Here is an 18,926-nt window from a genome sequence, read left to right on the forward strand (position 1 = left end):
CTACCAATGCAGGAGACATAAGAGATATGGGTTTGATCCCTGGGTCAGGAAGATCCCCTGGAAGAGGGCATGGCAACCCACTCCAGTATTCTTGCCAGGAGAATCCCATGGAAAGAGGAGCCTGGCAGACTACAGTCCATGGAGTTGCAAAGAGTCAGACATGAATGAAGCGACTTAGCACGCAAAATAAGAAATAAATAAAAACTCATTAAAAAAAAAAAAAGAAATACCTTTCAAAAGCCAAATTCTTCCCCAACAGTTACCGCGGGCTGGAAAAATGAGCAGAAGACGGAGCCCGGATCTGCACTATGCTAATGCTGGCCTTATCTCACAAGGCACATCTTGCCTGCTTCATTCTCTCCCTCCCAGGTGCGATCTAAATCATCTCCTATGTCCCATTTTTCTTTAAGTTCTCTGAGTTTGGCAGACATGAGGATTGAGCCCTAGATCATACCTTCAGGTTTATGAGGACAGTAATCTGTCATCAGCACCTGCAGTGCCTTTTATCGGCCTCCAACTGCATGAATTCCTCCGACTCTTAGTCTCTGACAACGGATAGACTTTTCTCATCTCTAACCACTAAGGCTCAACCCCACTCTTTGCTTTTGCGACAACATACTACTCTGCTGTATTTTCTGCCTCTGGGAAAATACGAAAGGCATACAACTTAAAAAGAAAAGGCTTCAGAGGTTTAGTCTGTGTTACTTGCCCACCATTCAAGAACAGAGACACATGGAGGCGGCTCCTTTGGGTCCACACCTGATGTCAATGTACCCAGTTCCAAGTTTTGACCTTGGGTCTGAACTCCACACAACTGCATATGGTGGAAATACAGTATGTGAAAAATTAGAAAGGTGAGCTTGCATAGTGGTTAAGCACATGGTCTGCAAAGTCAGAATGCTAGAGTGTTTTTAAAGCACTTAAAAGAATTTCTGGCAAATCATAACCACTCCATTAGTGTTTGTTTCATGTAGGAAGGTTAAATCTATTGAACCAAACTCCCATTTCTTTGGAGAACGGCCTCTCTTCTAAGATAGAGCTTTAATTCTCTCATTTAATCCCCACAAAACCAAATAGTATATTAAGATATTAGAGTTCAGAACCCTCTATCCATCACCCCATTCAGAACTAGGGATTTGATTGTTATTTTAGAGAAAGAATATTTTAAATTTACAGACATTTGCTTAATAGTCTTTATGTTTTCCAATTTTGCTGAGCTAGGAAATTATTCTGCAGGATTATATATATATATATATATATGTACAATTTCAATATGTTTCCTATATTTCAAAAGCAATGTAAGGCATTTTCAAGGGCAAAGTTGCCTGTTTTTTTTATATTTACTCTCCACTTTAACTTGAGATTCTAACCCCATCTAAACTGATGCCCTCTTTGTCATATTTAGTTGAACATTATACATGGCTTCTCTGGTAAATTAACTTTCCATGCCTGAAATGCTATATTCAACTGTGGGATCTTTCCTTCTTAGCTCTGTGCATATAGCCATAGGGGTCCTGGGGTCATTGTTTTCCAGAACTGGCTGAAGATAGAACTGTGGAGTCAGCAATGCTAAGTCACTACAGTCGTGTCCGACTCTGTGCGACCCCATAGATGGAAGCCCACCAGGCTCCCCCGTCCCTGGGATTCTCCAGGCAAGAACACTGGAGTGGGTTGCCATTTCCTTCTCCAATGCATGAAAGTGAAAAGTGAAAGTGAAGTCGCTCAGTCATGTCCGACTCTTCTCGACCCCGTGGACTGCAGCCTACCAGGCTCCTCTGCCCATGGGATTTTCCAGGCAAGAGTACTGGAGTGGGGTGCCATTGCCTTCTCCGGAGTCAGCAATAGGTCTTTGGTAATAATCATTTCCACAAATGTATTGAACACTGTTCAAAGCTTTGCTACATTTTCTCACTTTCCTCCTAGTGCAGCTCATGCCAGATTCAGGAGCCAGCCCCGATGACCCCTCCCATCTTTTTTCACACCCATAGAAAATGAAGATTCATTATGATGACTCTGGGCTGTAAGTACAGGGCTTTATTAACTCCACTATTCCATGAGGCAAATAGGACTAGATTCCTTAGAATTATATCCTTATTACTCAATAAATTGGTTAAACCTGCTGCTTTTACCACCCAATTGAGATTGGGTCCCACTTCCCACTCCTTCTTAAGAACAATGGCTAGGGACTTCCTTGGTGGTCCAGTGGTTGGGAATCCACCTGCCAACACAGGGAACATTGGTTTGATCCCTGGTCCAGGAACTAAGATACAACGTGCTGAGGGGCAATTAAGTCCATGCACCCCAACTACTGAAGTCTGCATGACCTAGAGCCCATGTTCTACAACAAGAGGAGCCACCGCAACGAGAAGCCTGCACATCACTAGAGAGTAGCCTCGCGTGGTTACCACAACTGCAGAGAGCCCCTGTGCAGCAACGAAGGCTCAGCACAGCGATAAATAAAAGTAATTAATTAAAAAAAATAAGAACAATGGCTAAATTTACCTCTTTGCAAAGTCTGGGTTCTAATGTCTTCTTTGGTGGTGGTTCTCAAACTTTAGCACAAATTAAAATCTCCTGGCATACTTGTGACACCACAGACTGCTGGGTCCTGGTAGGTCTGAACTGAAACCCAAGAATCTTAATTAACCAGCTCCCAGGATAATGCTCATGCCCTGCATCCAGGACTGAGACCTTGAGAACAGCTGCTCTAGTTTATGAAAAATGGTACAAGAAGTTTCAGTCTGCTGGGGGTTGAATTGTGTCCCTGAAATAGATGTGTTGGATTCCTAACCCCAGGTCCCTGTGCATGTGATCTTACTTGAAAAATGGAGTCTTTGTAGATGTAATCAAATTAAGCTGAACTCATACTGGATTAGTGAGTGAGTAAAAGTCGGTCAGCCATGCCTGACTCTTTGCAACCCCATGGACCATAGCCCATCAGGCTTCTCTATCCATGGGATTCTTCAGGCAAGAATACTGGAGCAGGTTGCCATTTCCTTCTCCAAATACTGGATTAGGGTGAGCCCTAAATCCAATGACTGGTGTCCTCATAGGAGAGATTTAGAGACACAAGACAGATTCATGAGGAAGATGACCACCGAGTGATAACGGAGATCTGTCTCCATGCAGTGCTGAAGCAACAAGCCAAGAACTTCAGAGACTGCTAGCAACCTAGACAAGGAGCTAGGAAGAGGCAAGAGATGATGCATGTCTGGAGCCTTCAAAGGAAGTACGGCCCTGCCAACACCTGGACTTACTTCAGAACTCTAGCCTCCAGGACCAAGAGTAAATTTTAAGCCACCCAGCTTACAGAACTTGCCCATGGCAGCCATAGGAGGTGGATACACAGTCCTGGTAGAGATTGAGGATTTAGCCCAAGCCTTCATCCTTCCCTAAGCTCACATCCACCCCATGGCTTCCTCATATATTTCCTCTAAAGATATTGGCCATGTGACTCGCTTTGGCAAATAACACCATGGAAGACAGGGAAGTGCTCCAGTGCTAAGCCGGATCTTAACATCTTGCATGCTTTCTTTCACCCTCTTGCTCCTCTGCCATTACTATGAGAGTGGCTTCCCCTTTCAGCCTGGCGAAGGGCTCCTTCAGTCTCCCCACAAATCTGCAGTTAGGAGCACAGCGGCGCTAACTTCTCTGACTTAAAGCTAAGCCAGAAAACCAAGCCAAGCTGAGTCTAGAGCAACAGAAATCTTCCCCACCCCATTCCTGTCCAGAGCCTTGGTCTGGACCTATGCTGTGAATACTTGTTTGGCCACGGTGTGATCTGGGCAAACACTTTCACTTTTCTGCCTTAACTGTGAAATGAGGGGGCTTAGATTAGCTTGTCTCTAAGTTATTACTTTGTTTTTTTAAATTGGAGTATAATTGCTTTACAATGTGGTATTAGTTTCTGCTGTACAATGAAGTGAATCAGCTATATGTAAACATACATCTCTCCCTTTTGAGCCTCCCTCCCAACCCCACCCTATCCCACCCCTCTGGGTCATCACAGAGCACTGAGCCGAGCTTCAAGAGCAGGTTCCCACCAGCTCTCTGTTTTAAACATGGTGTGTATATGTGTCAGTGCTACCCTACCATTTTGTCCCACCCTCCCCTACCCCCACTGTGTCCACAAATCCATCCTCTGTATCTGCGTCTCTATTCCTGCCCTGCAAATGGGTTCATCTGTACTATTTTTATGGAGTCCACATACTTGCATTAATACAAAATATGCATTTTTGAATTGATGAAAATGTCTACTTCTAAGAGTATAGAAATTAAAACAAACAAAAATGAAGTATGAACTTGCAGTTTCATGGGGGAAAATGGAGACCTAATCATCATTAGGTAGCTTATTCACAAACTCCTTCAGTCAGGCATTATTTATAAATGCATAATACATGTATCAAATATTTATTATGTGCCAGAGTGCTGGTAGCTGGAACATCAAAGGTGAGCAGAACTAGAGTCCATTTCTGTCCCCGTGGAACCAGTGGAGACACTGATATTACTTAAATGAAGCGGAGGGCGTGGAGAGGAAGCCAGCACTCAAGAAGGTACAACAGGACTCAGTGATGTTCTGCTATATTTAAAACGGATAACCAGCAAGGTCCTACTGTACAGCACAGGGAACTCTGCTCAATGTTATGTGGCAGCCTGGATGAGAGGGGACTCTGAGGGAGAATAGATACATGTACAAGGATGGCTGAATCCCTTTGGTGTCCACCTGAAACTATCACAAGATTGCTAATCATCTATGCTGCTGCTGCTGCTGCTAAGTCGCTTCAGTCGTGTCTGACTCTGTGCGACCCCAGAGACGGCAGCCTACCAGGCTCCCTCGTCCCTGGGATTCTCCAGGCAAGAACACTGGAATGGGTTGCCATTTCCTTCTCCAGTGCATGAAAGTGAAATGTGAAAGGGAAGTTGCCCAGTCATGTCCGACTCTTAGTGACCCCATGGACTGCAGCCCACCAGGATCCTCCGTCCACGGGATTCCCAGGCAAGAGTACTGGAGTGGGGTGCCACTGCCTTCTCCGCTAATCATCTATACTCCAATATAAAATAAAAAGTTAAAAAAAAAAAGATTCAGCGATGGGTTAACAAAGCAGTTAACAGAGGAGGATGCCAAGTCCCCTGTTTACTTCTTACCCAGACATTTTGGTCTCTATCTCTTTAACAGATTGTGCAATAGAAGCTACAGATTAGAATCTCCTAGAGTACTTGAAAAAAAGAAAAACAGCACTGGGTATGGGAGTCCTACCTCCAGAGATTTTGATGAACTTTGTTAGCATTGGTATTATTATCATTTTTTCAGTCTGTCTCTACTCACAAAAATGGGACGATAACTGCCTGCTTTAACAGGATGTGCCCTGTGTTTGCTTCTACTGCTGCATAACAAACTAAACACATATAACGCAAAATAGGTAAATTGAGCAGCTTAAAACAGGCTGGTTTATTAACCCACAGTTCTACAGTGCAGACGGTTGAGTGGACACACCTGTGTTCTCTGCTCAGGTTTTACAAGACCTAAATCAAGGTGTCTGGTGGTTTGGAAGCTTATTGGAAGTCTCTGGGAAAGAGTCCATTTCCAGACTCACCCAGGTTGTTAGCAGAATCCAGTTTCTTATGACTCCAGGGCTGAGGTCCATGTGCCCTTGCTGGCTGCCTGCTGGGGCCCTCTTTACCTTCAAATAAGTAACCCGAGTGTTGAGTACTTTTCATGCCTAGAGTCACTGTGAGTTCCTCTCCTGCCCTTCTCTTTTGCTTCCAGCTGGAGAAAACCCCTTAATTAGACTAGGCCTACCTGCATAATCTTCCCTTTTTGAGGTCAACTGGGCCTCCTGCATGCGTGCTTGCATGCTCAGCCATGTCCAACTCTTTGAGACCCATGAACTACAACCCACCAGGCTCCTCTGTCCATGGGATTCTCCAGGCAAGAATACAGGAGTGGGTTGCCATGCCCTCTTCCAGGGGATCTTCCCAACCCAGGGATCAAATCTGCATCGCCTATACTGGCAGGCAGGTTTTTTATCACGAGCCACCTCGGAAGCCCCTACTGTGCCTCCTCACAATGACAGGAGGACTGTCATCACATTCTCAGGTTCAGGGATTATAGCACAGACTCTTGAGGGCCACTTCTAGAAATCCAGTCTCTCGTATACCACAAGTCCAGACAGGTACCTGGCACACAGTAGGTCCTCAAACCATACTTGCTAAATGGAATGGAACTACCACTTTGCTGTGGCAAAGGATGAGAAGGCATAGAGTGGCTGATAAACAGATCATTTATCAATTAGTTAAATCTAAGCATATTATTCTTTTAAAGACTTTTAGAGTAGAAAACACACATTCTGTGGAAGAGTTCTACAAATCATACATATACAGCTCTATACATTTTCACAAACATTATATGCATGTAATCAGCACACACCTAAACAATCAGAATATCCCTAGTACCCTAGAGGCCCTCATGGACATGGTCCTAATGCCATAGATTAGTTTTGTCTATTTTTTGAACTTTGTATAAATGGAATCACACAATATGTACTTCTGATTGTCTGGCTTTTTTGGTTCAACATTCTGTGCGTTGTGATAAGTAGCCTCTAAGATGACCTCCAATGATCCCCTTCACCTGGAATTCATGATCTTGACTAACCCTCTCCCCTTGAATAACCTGCATCTAACTAATAAAATGGGGCTTCCCAGGTGGCGTGAGTGAAGAACCTGCCTGCTAATGCAAGAGATGTAAGAGAAATGGATTTGATCCCTGGGTCAGGAAGATTTCCCTGGAGGAGGAACTGGCAAGCCACTCCAGTATTCTTGCCTGGAAAATCCCAAGGACTGAGGAGCCTGGCGGGCTACAGTCCACAGGGTCGAAAAGAGTCAGACATGATTGAGCAACTGAGCACACATGCGCACACACACACTATACTGGATACCATATAAATTAATTTATCCAACCTATTGATGAACATTTGGGTGCTTCCAGTCTGTAGTTATTACAAAAATAATGAACATGGCCATGAATAGTCCTATATGTCTTAACAGTCCTATAGCCAAGAACAGTCCTATATGTCTTTCGGAAAAAGATGTGTATGCACATCAGTCTGGTACACACCTAGGAGTGGATCTGCTGGGTCACTGGATAAGGATATATTCAGCTTAATACGCCAAATGGTTTTTCCCAAGTGGTTGTATCAATTCACATAATGCCAGTAGTACATATGAGTCCTTACTGCTTCACAGTTGTGCCAAGAGTTGGTATTTTCTTTTTTTGGAGGACCATTCTAGTGGGAACTGTTTTTGTTCCCCAAGGTTCTCAGGTAATATTAATATTCAGCCAAAACTGAAAATCCCTGCTTAACTACTGCTTCCTCTTTATTAGGCTAAACCACATGAAACTGCTGTATTTGTGGGATTTAAAAATGTAAATACTGGCTATTTCTTGTGGCTAAACTAATGATTTCTTCACATCTTATTTACATTTATGCTAAAAATGAAACTCAAACTGAAATGCGCATCAGTGGGGAAATATCTTAACAACTGGAGCTGAAATGAAATTTTTAAATTAAAAATGGATTTCAGTGACTTTTACATTTTAATACTAACCAGATCCTTAAAAGCTTGAAAACAGACCAATGATGTGCACCCTCGCTGCCGGTCAGAATCTCCTGTGGATTTTTAAAACTTAAGTGTCCCTGCCCCAACCCTCAGGAACCCTACCTCTGTGAGATTAAGGTCAGGCTAAGAATGTGTGTTTGTAAAAGGCGAATGTACAGACAAGGCTAAGAACTGTTGATACTACCTGTCCCATGGATTTCTTTACCATTCATTCAATCTAAGGAAAGACTGAACAGTTTGCTGATTTTATATACTTGGAAGAGAAGCACTTGTGTGTTAGTTCCTTTTGGACTTTAGAATGCTGATCTGTATGTCAGGTTGGAAAAATTATTTTGGCCTGAACAGGACTCTCTCTACTGTATCAAGGATCGAAGGCTTAGATTTGACTTGAATACAGCTCTATGAACTCAGAGTTAAAAAGTATCACCAAGAGCATTTACTGGTTACACACAGGTATTTTTAAAAGTGCCCAGACACAACCATGTTACCCAATAGGAGGATTAAGCATATACTCAGTGACCACAAAACCAGGTGTGCACGCACACACCCAGAAACAAAAATGCTCATTTAAAAAAAATTATAACCAAGTGGGACAAAGACAATCTAAGTAGTCATCATGACAGGAAGAATCGGATCCTTGTATTTCCTTAAAGTTATTTTCCAGAGTAATTAAAAATTAAATATAGGACTGGGGCAGATCATCTAGGGGCTGGGAGGAAGCAGTGCCATATGCAATTCTGAGCTCAAGGCCTTTTCTTTTATTTCAAACTTTATTTATTTATTTATTTATTAAATTTTGTATTGGGGTATAGCCAATTAACAATGAGCCTTTAAAAATCTTACTACAGTCCTGAGTCAGATTGGTTCCCAATGCCATTCCCTTACCTCTGCCAGTGATAAATGCATCTGTATTTTCACATGAAGGGGAAAGAAAAAAAGTCTGGAGACTTCATTTTTATCAGTATTTACCAACTCTGGAATTCTACTGCCTCCCGCGATTCTTTTTCCTGTCCGCTTATAGCACTCCAGCACCTGGAGTCGGGACACACGTGCGTAAGTTGAAAGAACGCACTGCTGCTGCTAAGTCACTTCAGTCGTGTCGGACTCTTTGTGACCCCATAGACGGCAGCCCACCAGGCTACCCCGTCCCTGGGATTCTCCAGGCAAGAACACTGGAGTGGGTTGCCATTTCCTTCTCCAATGCATGAAAGTGAAAAGTGAAAGGGAAGTCGGTCAGTCGTGTCCGACTCTTCGCGACCCCATGGACTGCAGCCCACCAGGCTCCTCCGTCCATGGGATTTTCCAGGCAAGAGTACTGGAGTGGGGTGCCATCGCCTTCTCCGAAAGAACGCACTAGATAGTTTTAATTACTAGTCTCTATCAACAGACCGCCAAGAGGCTCCCTGGCCAGCCAAGCTGAAAGCCTCCACTCTTGGAATCCAAGTAGTTTCCAACATCTGACATGCTCAGGTTTAGAATCCTGGTTCCTAGATTTTGTTCCTAATAACCCCTTGGGGAGATGCCTGCTCAGAATTCTCAAGACATCTCCCATCCCTACGCTGCTTAGCCACCTGAACCACCTGGAGGATCAGAACACAGTCCTATCACCCAGCAAGACTCTCCCTAACCCACCTCCCAGGTCTTAGAGGAACAAGTTTCAACCGCACCCAGCACAGCGGCTCTCTGGCCCAGGCGGAAAAAGACACCTGGCCGGTGACTCTGATAACCTCACTAATTAGGTGGCCAAGGGGATCAGCGACAAACCCAGAAGGTCACACCTCAAACCCCTCCGCCTCCTGCCTCCCTCAAGAGCCCTGCCAGGTGCTTACCCTCTTCTAATCGACAGGGACGATCTCAATCACGGGTCTCTACTCCTGGCGCGGAACGAAACCCCGCGCGCGACATCTTGGGAAATGTAGTCCCCGCCTTCCCAGGGTCCCCGGGTCCACCCATGAGACCCCCTCACCCAGAGGGATTTCTCTGCCTAGGTCCGATGAAACCGGAGCTGCCATCCCCCTGTGGGGTTGGGGCCTCCCCCCACGGAGGGCCCGGGGTGCTCTCCCTGGTCTGTGGGAAGAGAGGAAACTACAGTCCCCAGGCTGCTCTGCGCCGAGCCAGGAGCCGGCAGCCTCGCTTTGCGTGACCGCGGCAGGTTGGTCCTGGAGCAGATGAGCGCAGAATATTTAGGCGAAAACGCGAGGAGGGGGTGGGATCGCGGGGCAGGAGGAGTATCTCCGCCAAGAAAATTATGCATGCGTTAGGGAAGCTCTGAGAGAATGGCTGTGGAAGGTAAGGGACGCTTGGGCATTTTAAGCTCCCTCTTAACGCGCGCACCCCAATACACACATCCCCGCTGAAGCTTGGGGAACCTGGGGAGGAAAGGAAAGAGGGTGGTGGCGAGCGGGCCCTTTCCTCTTAACACCTCTTCTTGGCACTCACCTGAGCCATGGAAGGCCAGTGGGCGCTTTATTCAGTTGTTTTAGAAAGACAAGTAGATTGCGCAGGACTCCAGCGTCGGAGGCAAAGAGTGTCCCTAATGCGAAACGACGTGCTGGAAATGGGGGGAAAGCCCGAGAGGTCGCCTTGAGATTTCAGCCCCTAGGTGCCCTTTTTGATGCTCCCCACCTCCTGCCCCATACACCGGAGCCAGTTCCTTGGCCCCAGGGTTGGTAGATGCTAGCTTTGCCCACCCCCGCTCCCCCCGCCCGCACGTGGGAAAGGACCCTCACCAGATGCGTCATGGGGAAGCATGGACTGCTATTGGGTCGAGGGCCCCACGTCGTGTGTACTCAGAAGCGACAGCAGTGGATGTACCCAGAGAGTGGAGGTGTCCCTACACCTGCCTCTGTTCATACAACCCTCCCGAGGCTGGCAGAGTTTACAGAAACAATCAGTCAGGGATGACGGCAATCAACCTCTTCGATTGGGGTGAATCCTCTTCTTTGAAGCCCACCTTCTTTCCTCATATAATTTTGGCCTTTGGCTTTACAGTGCGGGCTCTATGATCCTGCTTCCTTTGAACTTTCCGGTTGAAAGCCCGGGATGGGCGGTTTGTATGGAATCCCAAGTTTTCGTTCAGATTCTCTCACCTTGGAAGACTGGCTTTTTTGCTGAGGGTGCTTTCTGGGTAAAATGTGTGGGCCAGACGGGTTTATGATGTCGCACTATAGCCAAACTGTTCCTGAATGATAAAGTGAAATGAGCATGAGACTAAAGGGGAGCATCCGATCATCTCCAGAATTATGGTTCCTGAGCTTGGCTCAGGTCGTGGAGGAAATGGGTGTTGGAAAGAGGGCATGCTTGCCAGCTGTGGCAGGCTCCTTGCCAAGGGGAAATGAGCCTGCTCCTTGGAGGCCGGAGGCAAGAAGAAACCATGAGGGCTTACTGGCTTCCTTCTCCCCTCCGTACCCCAGGTGAGAGCAACTGAGCTACTCCGACTCTTGTTAGATTACTCTTGTTAATTACTTAGCAACTTGAAGAAGCAACACCCCAGCTCCTGTAATCAACATCCATTAACTTGGAAGACTTGCTTTTGGGCTCTCTGAGGTTTGAAGATTTCCCCAGCTGGGCACTTCTATCTACCTATCTACCTACCTTTAATGTATATATTTGGCTTTTAAATTATTTGTAAAATTATAAGTTTATACACACACACACACACATATATACACACATGATCTTCTGGAGAAGGAAATGACAACCCACTCCATCCAGTATTCTTGCCTGGGAAAATCCCATGGACAGAGGAGCCTGGTGTCCTACAGTCCATGGGGTCACAAAGAGTTGCACAACTTAGCTTCTAAATAACAACAAATCATATTTGTGACTTTGAAAAAATAACCAGCTTTCTTTTCCATGCAAATTAATAGTAGAGTGAGAATCTGTCTTTTTGCGTTGTTACAGTTGATGGTAACTGAGACAAGACTTTAGATGAAAAGAAAAAAAAACAAACAAAAAAACACCAAGATAAAGTTCACTGAGCTAAGGCCAAGGGCAAGCTGACCTACTGGCACCCTCTCTGCTCACCCCTCAGATGACATGATATCTTCTCTTCCCCACTCTTCTGTGTCCTCAAGTGAAGGGCACTCCCACTGGTTGCCAGTGTACTTGAAAACAATTTCCTGCTTGCTGGAAGAAGTATAGAATTAGTCATATTTCTTGTCTGATGGGTTATTATACCAGTGAAGCCAGACCTTACAAAAACAAAGGCTTTGAAAGGAAGTATGCCTGGACTGTGGAGAGCTTATTTTATTTTCTAGTGGCTTGTTTGGTTAAAGTGGCTGTCTAATAAACAGGAGATCCTGAGCTGGAATCACAATGAGCTTCAACTTGAAGAATAAAGGGAACGTTTTAAACTTTGGCTGCAAATATTCCTGTCTCTGGTCTTTACAAAGGCGGGCTTCTCGGTTTGAACTTGGCCCTTCCTGGCTACTCTCACTTGGCCTTTCAAGGCGAAGGGTAAACTCCTCTGGGAACTTGCCTTAGCCCTCCTTTCCCTCTGACTTCTGAGTGGCCCGCCCAGTCTGTGGGAAGTGCCTCTAGCATTCTGTTCCCTTAGTACCTGTGCTCCATCCATCCTAACACTTGCCTTAGTTCATGCCTCTCTCTGGACTCTAGTGAAACTGCAACCCCTTAGGAGTGGACACCATGTGTTTTTGACATTTTATACTCCCAGTCTGTAGTATACTACCTGACCCGTGATAGGTATTCAACAAATGCTCATGAAATCCATGGGAAATAAATTTGTGGAGCTTTTGTAACTGACTCGCTAAGGGTGCATGGGACTTTCTTAGGATTTCTGAGAGGTTTGAAGGTAGGGAGGCTTTTAAAGGAAGTGCACTGTCTCTTGGAGAAGGCAATGGCACCCCACTCCAGTACTCTTGCCTGGAAAATCCGATGGATGGAGGAGCCTTGTAGGCTGCAGTCCATGGGGTCGCGAAGAGTTGGACACAACTGAGCGACTTGACTTTCATGCATTGGAGAAGGAAATGGCAATCCACTCCAGTGTTCTTGCCTGGAGAATCCCAGGGATGGGGAGCCTGGTTGGCTGCCATCTATGGGGTCGCACAGAGTTGGATATGACTGAAGTGACTTAGCAGCAGCAGTAGTCCCCTCTCTTTAGTCTTCTGATGCTCAAAGGCTCTTCTAGAGCAGTGGTTTTCATCTGAGAGGGATATTTCTGCCTAGGGCATGTTTGAGATAATGCAGGGTCTGGCTTGATATTTTGTGCCCATGGGTCAGCAATGCTAAATGTCCTGCCATGCATGGCCTTTTTATACAAAATTCCCAACCCAAGACCAGGGAACAACCAGTTTCCCCAAGCTCACTGAGAAACACTGAGAATAAGGAATTTCACCAGTGGGAATGGTATAGGAAATATAATACATGTTACTTAACATCTGAGATTTAGTTTCTGCATCTGGAAAAAGTAGGCACACTACTGTTTAGGTCCTACTAAAGTTGTGAGTATTAAATAAAAGAAAAGGGCTTATTAAGGGTACTCAGAAGGTGGATTCTCCGTAAACTGTTATTTGTACTACCATCCTTCTTTCAAAAAGCAGTACTGTTTGGAACCTGTTTGCTACCCTGAATGTTTACTTATTCATGTCAGTTTTTGTAATTAGTAACAAATTAGAAGGTTTTTTTTCCTTGCAGTGTGTAACCTGTTTTCTTAAGTAAGCTTGAACTTGTAAAAGTGTTAAGAGCAAGTAAGTGGCTCATTCATTTTGCTGAACCTGTAGCTTTGAGTTTACATTAAAAAGAGATGCCGTCTGTGTATTTTATGGCTATCCTGAGTTAGGTTTTCTTTAAATTAATTACAACATCTTAGGTGTAGTCCCTAACCTGGTTATGATCCAAGTCTTATACTTGTGGGCAGCTTAAAGCTGTGCTTTCCAGCCACAGAATGTGTTATGGTCTGCATTCGGATTGAGATTGTATTGGCATCCATTTTCTTCTTAAAAACATGTTGTAAGAAATTACTCCATTAAGCTGGAGAACTAGGACCTCTAGAAAGGACATAGCCTGCAGAAACCAAGAGTAATCCATTCTCCATGGAGACTGTGGAGACAGTTGTATCCATTGAGACACTTTTCTAACACGAGTTGTAGGCAGAGGGAAAAAGTAGATTCATCTGGCATAGTGTTGTATCCACCTCTGTAATCCAAGATTGGTACCTGGCACTTTGGCAGACCTTAGTAACTTTTTCTTGAGTGAAGTATTAGGTTAGCCCCCAAATTCATTCAGGTTTTTCCATACAGTGCTATGGAAAAAAGTGAATGCACTTTTTGGCCAACCCAATATAAATGCTTCAGAGCAAAAGAAAACTTTTCCTACCTTGGTCCCCATTTCCTCTCTCTGCGTCATCCTCAGCTGTATAAGAAAAATGGAATGGAGAAATACTATATATAGTGTTTCTATTCCAGATCTAATAGAATAATAGTTCCTCTTCCATGGCAGAAAGATGAGTCCCAATATTTACCACCCTTCCACAAAGATTTCCAATAGAAGGCTGTGTGCTGTAAATGACATTGGGCTAGGGGATCTACATTTCCCATCTAAAATGAATAAGCTAACTTATCAGATAGCCTCTGATTAGTCATTCAGTGCTCACATTCTATAGTTTTTCTCCTGTGAAAGAGTAACAAAACTGCCCATCACCAAAATATTGTAAGGATAAGTAATCCTAACAGTGGCTGGGGAAAGAGGAGGAAACAAGATAGTTGGAACCTCATGGCAAAGAGAAGCAGTCACGAAAAGTGACTGTACCTTGCTGGCCCAGAACTGAGTCACAATCACAATGCAAGATAAAGACATTGTCTTGATTAGAAGGGTACAGGAGTTATTTTTTTCTAACTTTGGGCTGGATGGTAACGTGGATTTGCTAATACTGCACCCCAGCAGTGAGTTTACCCCTTACAGAAGTGCCCGTCTCTGTAACATTGGCAGCCTGGACTGCAGAGAGGAGATGGGCTTCTGCAGCAAGTACCTGGGACCCAGAGAGAGACAGGCCCCAACTACGGATGCCTTGCTCCCTTTCACAGGCTTGCTTGTGTCTACTTGTCTTCTCCTCACCAGAGGAGAGCCCGTCGAGAGTGGAGAGAGACCAGCAGTGCTCTCCTCTTGGATTGCCTCCCAGAGCACAGGAATCGAGGAGGAAGATGGCTATCTGGGTGCTAGCCCACCTCCAGTTTTTCTAGCTGCGTTTCCATGTGGCGAACATGGTTTTTGTGTGCTTCTCTTTGGTGGAGCTTTTTGCCTGACCCGTGATAGACTCTCCGTGAGGTTGGGTGAACGAATGAGTCAGTGGATGAGTGGCAGACTGAATGAATGGGTAAGCTTATGGGTGCATCTGCTTTCTGCAGTAGGCCCCATGTTCTCCCCAAGGAGAACCCTTAGCTGCGTTCATCTGCAGAAGTGGACGTTGTAAAGGCAGTGCAACCGTCAACCTGCTTCTGCTGTGACTCTGCGTAGCATCTGGTGTCAGTGTTCAGCTACTTGCTACTCAAGTCTCCTGCATTTCACTTTTCACCAAGGGTCTTTTTTTTTTTTTTTTTTCCGTCTTTTCTTAATATTTATTTTGTTCTGTATCCCACAAGATAAGACTTTCCTGCAGCAGCAGCTTAAACAATCGCTCTGTTTTAGGACTTGAGAGTGATGAATGGGAGCCCATCATGGAAAGCTCCTGTTGAGTGACTGTACATGAGGGAGAGGTGGGAGCCCTAGGCTGACTTCCTGCCACTCCCAGCTCTTCTCCTGATCTCTAACTGGTTGGACAGAACTTCAGTCTAATCCTGCCCTTACCTGGCCCCGCCCTTGCTAATTCCTTTTGGGCCACCCTTCTTTCTCTTCTGTCTCGCGGTGAAGACATGTGGAATATGTGATAACATGTAGCCAGTGAAGCTGCGTTCCATCCACATGCTGAGTGAGTCACAGTAGATGCCCCGGGGACACAGTACAGGAGGGGCAGCCAGGGATCCAAAGCCTGTTCCTGTTCCCTGGGGAGTAAGCATCAGACATTGTGCATTTGGTGAATTAGGAGAAAGAGGAGAAAACTGCAGACTCTCTTTCTCTGGCATTGGGCATTTGCTGTTAATAAGCTGGAGAACATTGCCAGTGTGCAAGGAACTCTACTAAATTTGGGGCGGAGTCCATAAAGAAGAAAGCTTAGCCTTCCCTTGTGTCCACTTGGCTAGAGACAGATTCAGATGAAAGCTGAATGATATAAGTGCTAAATAAAAGTACAAGCAACATAACGTGGGAGGTCTGAGAACAGACGGAGCATTTAGTTCAGAGCTGGGTGGGATGGGATGACCTAACCAAGGGGACCGCCTTTGAGTGAGCTTTGGAACACAATACTCATGAGTGGGGGATGGGGGGAGGACATAGAACAGAGGGCTGTGAGTGGGATGTGTGTTCCCTAATGGCGTCTCCCCACCAAGTTCTAGTGTTGTGGCTGTTTAGCCCTCTATGGGCAGGGTAGTGAACGGGCATGCGCCTGTCGCGTCTGGTACATTCCTTTCCCTATGGGCTGCTGCATTATCCGCTTGGCCAGACCTCTAGCACTCCCTGCAACCCAGCTGGATCGTGCCTGTGGTCCTTTTGTCACAAGAGTGAGCTAGGAAAACTGCTCTCCTGATTCCTCCCCAAATTTCTGGTAGTGTCACAGCACTACCAGCTCAGAGCTGGCTCATGAGAGCACACTTGGCTATATTTAGTCTGATTTTTCTAAAGTGTGGGTGCAAGAAGCTGCTCGTATAGCTTGCCTCCCAAGGGAAGAGCACACAGGGGTGGTGGTTGTTGGGTGACAGGGGGCCGCCTCACTGCCTTCTCTTTGCAGCCTTTTCCCAGGGCACCTGGTGCTGGGAGGAACCAGCTGGCAAGTTCAGTTCCTTTGTTCCTCAGCTGCTGTTGATGCTCTGGAAGGTGTTTGGTGCTATTCTGTCCAGAAGTCATTTTTATAGTCCAATGGTTTTACAGTGTCTGTGTATTAGCTGCTAATGAAGGAATGCAGATCCTGAGAGCTGGGATAACACCAACAAAATATAATAGGTAAAATAAAAGCCATCCTCACTTTTAAGTGTAGTATTTGATTTTATTCATTATGTGATTCCTTGACCTTATGAGGTTAACAGCAGGAAGTAAAAGTGATCATAATTGTTGTTGTTCAGTCACTAAGTCGTGTCTGACTCTTTCCGACCCCATGGACTGCACCATACTAGGCTTCCCTGTCCTTCTCTATCTCCTGGAGTTTCCTCATAATATGAGTGTGTTTATTCACTAAAGACTCAACACTTAATCTTTCTCCACCAAAAATTTACTTTCCACTCAACACCCACAGTTTTGTAGATTGGGCTCTCTTAGTCTGATAATTGCTCAGTTATACAACTGTGCATGCAAATTGACTGCAAAGAGAAATTTCAGATCATGCAAAAGAGGAAGAAAATTCATGGACTCTATGAAAGTAACATTGGAAAACCGACAGAATGAGACAGCTGTGACCCAATTAAGATTTGGCTTAGTTAGGCCAGGTAACCATTAAACAAGAGAAAATTGACCTACAATGCTGATTTGGTAGGAACCAAGGAAAGAATTAGACCAGCTAAGGATTAAGAGAAGTCTCTGGTGAAAAATGATGCCCTGAAATACTTTGGGGAGAAAATGATCTCCTTTATAAATGGGCTGTGAAAAGTCAAACATAAAATGAAAAATGTTTTGTCCTGCAGACATAAATCTTGTTGGAGGAGCTATATAACAAAAATTGATTTTTTTTTGTTGTTCTAAGAATTAACAGATACTTAAAATTTTAATATAAGTCTACTAAACTGGAGATAAATATCTCCATTTCTCTCTCCAAGTATCATTCAAACTGTTTCACTCTTAATTTTTGAAACTTGACTCTGTATTTCCTTCCCTCTCTTTCTACATTAGTACTTTAAAAAGTTTAAAGTTCAGATTATTTAGGTATAATTTACATTCAGTAAAATTTACCTTTTGTAATTCTTTGAGTTTTGACAAACATATACAATTTATTCAGTTTTGTAACCATGAAGAAAATCAAGTTCAATTCCTACACCCTGAAAAGATTTCTTGTTTACTTTAGTTACACTTTGCTCACAGTCTCTGATTAACATACTGTTTTGAGTTGTCTTTATACTTTTGCCTTTTCCAGAAGGTTATATAAAATATCATATACTATGATAAAATGATATCATATACTATGCTGCCATTTGAGTCTGAATTCTTTCATTTAGTATAATGCATTTGAAATTCATCATTCAGCGCTGTTAGTTGGTGAATAGCAAGCATTCCATTGAATGGATGTACCACAGTTTATTCACCAGTCATATGTTTAGAGTCTTTCCAGTTTGGGGTAATTATGAATAAATGACTGTTAGCAGTTGCATACAGGTTTTTGTGTAAACATTGTTATTTCTCTTATATGAATAGCTCAGAGTGGAAATTGAGTCTGTGTGTGTTTTAACTTTATAAGAAACTGCCAAACTGCTCTCTCGAGTTACTGTCTCATATGTATTTTTCTCAATTTGGATTTTTTTCTCTATTAATCATCTGCTCATAATGAGGACCTCACAAGAATAAGAGAATTACATTAATGGGGACAATTAGAAGGAAACAGTTTTCCAGAAGTGAGTTCCCTGAGCTATATTATGGAAGAACATGCAAGTAAAGCAATGGCAAATATGTATCTTGCTTTCCAGGTTAGTCCAGACTTCAAGGATGGATTTGGCCTGGAAACATCACTGGTTTTACATCCAAAAGAAAGCTGTTAAATTCCCTTTATAATAAAACGTAACAGGAATTTGCCATCAAGTTCTGGATATTTATTTGTTGTTTTGTTTTGGTTGTTGTTATTGTGGAAAACCAGATAAGGAATGGAGCCCAGATGAGGGAGGGCTTCCCTTTGGAGGAAAATTTGGGGAAGAACATGCTTTAGAGGCCATAGATAAGTTAAACTAGAGCAGGAAAATTTTACTTCCTATCCCTGGAAGGAATTTGTCTTGCCTGCCAAGGGGAGCTTCCGGTGGAGCCAAGGACTCCATTTTATGAAGCCTAAGAAAAGGTTAATTGATTCAATCTCTAGTGATTTAAATTTTAAGTGTGGCTGTGTGTGATCTGATTGAAAATTGGGTCTTTCTTGAGCTCTCTCTTTATACAGTGGGAGCAGTGCTTGATTCACCTGCAAAGACCAGATTTTGCTCAGCCACAAATTAGATGGAGGGCTTTTCCACAAAATTGCTTCGAAGTGCAAAACATGGTTTTGGAGTTATAATCTGGGTATGGATGCATTA

At 44.2% G+C, this 18,926-nt stretch overlaps 1 protein-coding gene and 1 long non-coding RNA gene across 7 annotated transcripts in view; one reads left to right on the forward strand and one right to left on the reverse strand.

The window, feature by feature from the left end:
• The window catches only part of LOC113904309, a 343,900-nt gene extending 334,378 nt beyond the window's left edge, over positions 1 to 9,522 (reverse strand). For both annotated transcript variants that reach the window (XR_003514485.1, XR_003514482.1), the window contains exon 1: positions 9,447 to 9,522. This is a non-coding gene — a long non-coding RNA (uncharacterized LOC113904309). The remainder of the gene's footprint in view (positions 1 to 9,446) is intronic.
• Positions 9,523 to 9,743: 221 nt separating this feature from the next.
• SAMD12 (sterile alpha motif domain containing 12) overlaps positions 9,744 to 18,926 on the forward strand; it is a 448,963-nt gene continuing 439,780 nt past the window's right edge. For 4 of the 5 annotated variants that reach the window (XM_027561269.1, XM_027561270.1, XM_027561271.1 and 1 more), the window contains exon 1: positions 9,776 to 9,906. In XM_027561269.1, the coding sequence (XP_027417070.1) occupies positions 9,894 to 9,906 (13 nt within the window). In that variant the 5' untranslated portion in view covers positions 9,776 to 9,893. Of the gene's footprint in view, positions 9,907 to 18,926 lie in introns of all 5 variants that reach the window. The other variant, XM_027561273.1, reaches the window with a different exon arrangement.

This window comes from Bos indicus x Bos taurus, chromosome 14 (assembly GCF_003369695.1).
Source record: "Bos indicus x Bos taurus breed Angus x Brahman F1 hybrid chromosome 14, Bos_hybrid_MaternalHap_v2.0, whole genome shotgun sequence".
Lineage (NCBI taxonomy): Eukaryota > Metazoa > Chordata > Mammalia > Artiodactyla > Bovidae > Bos > Bos indicus x Bos taurus.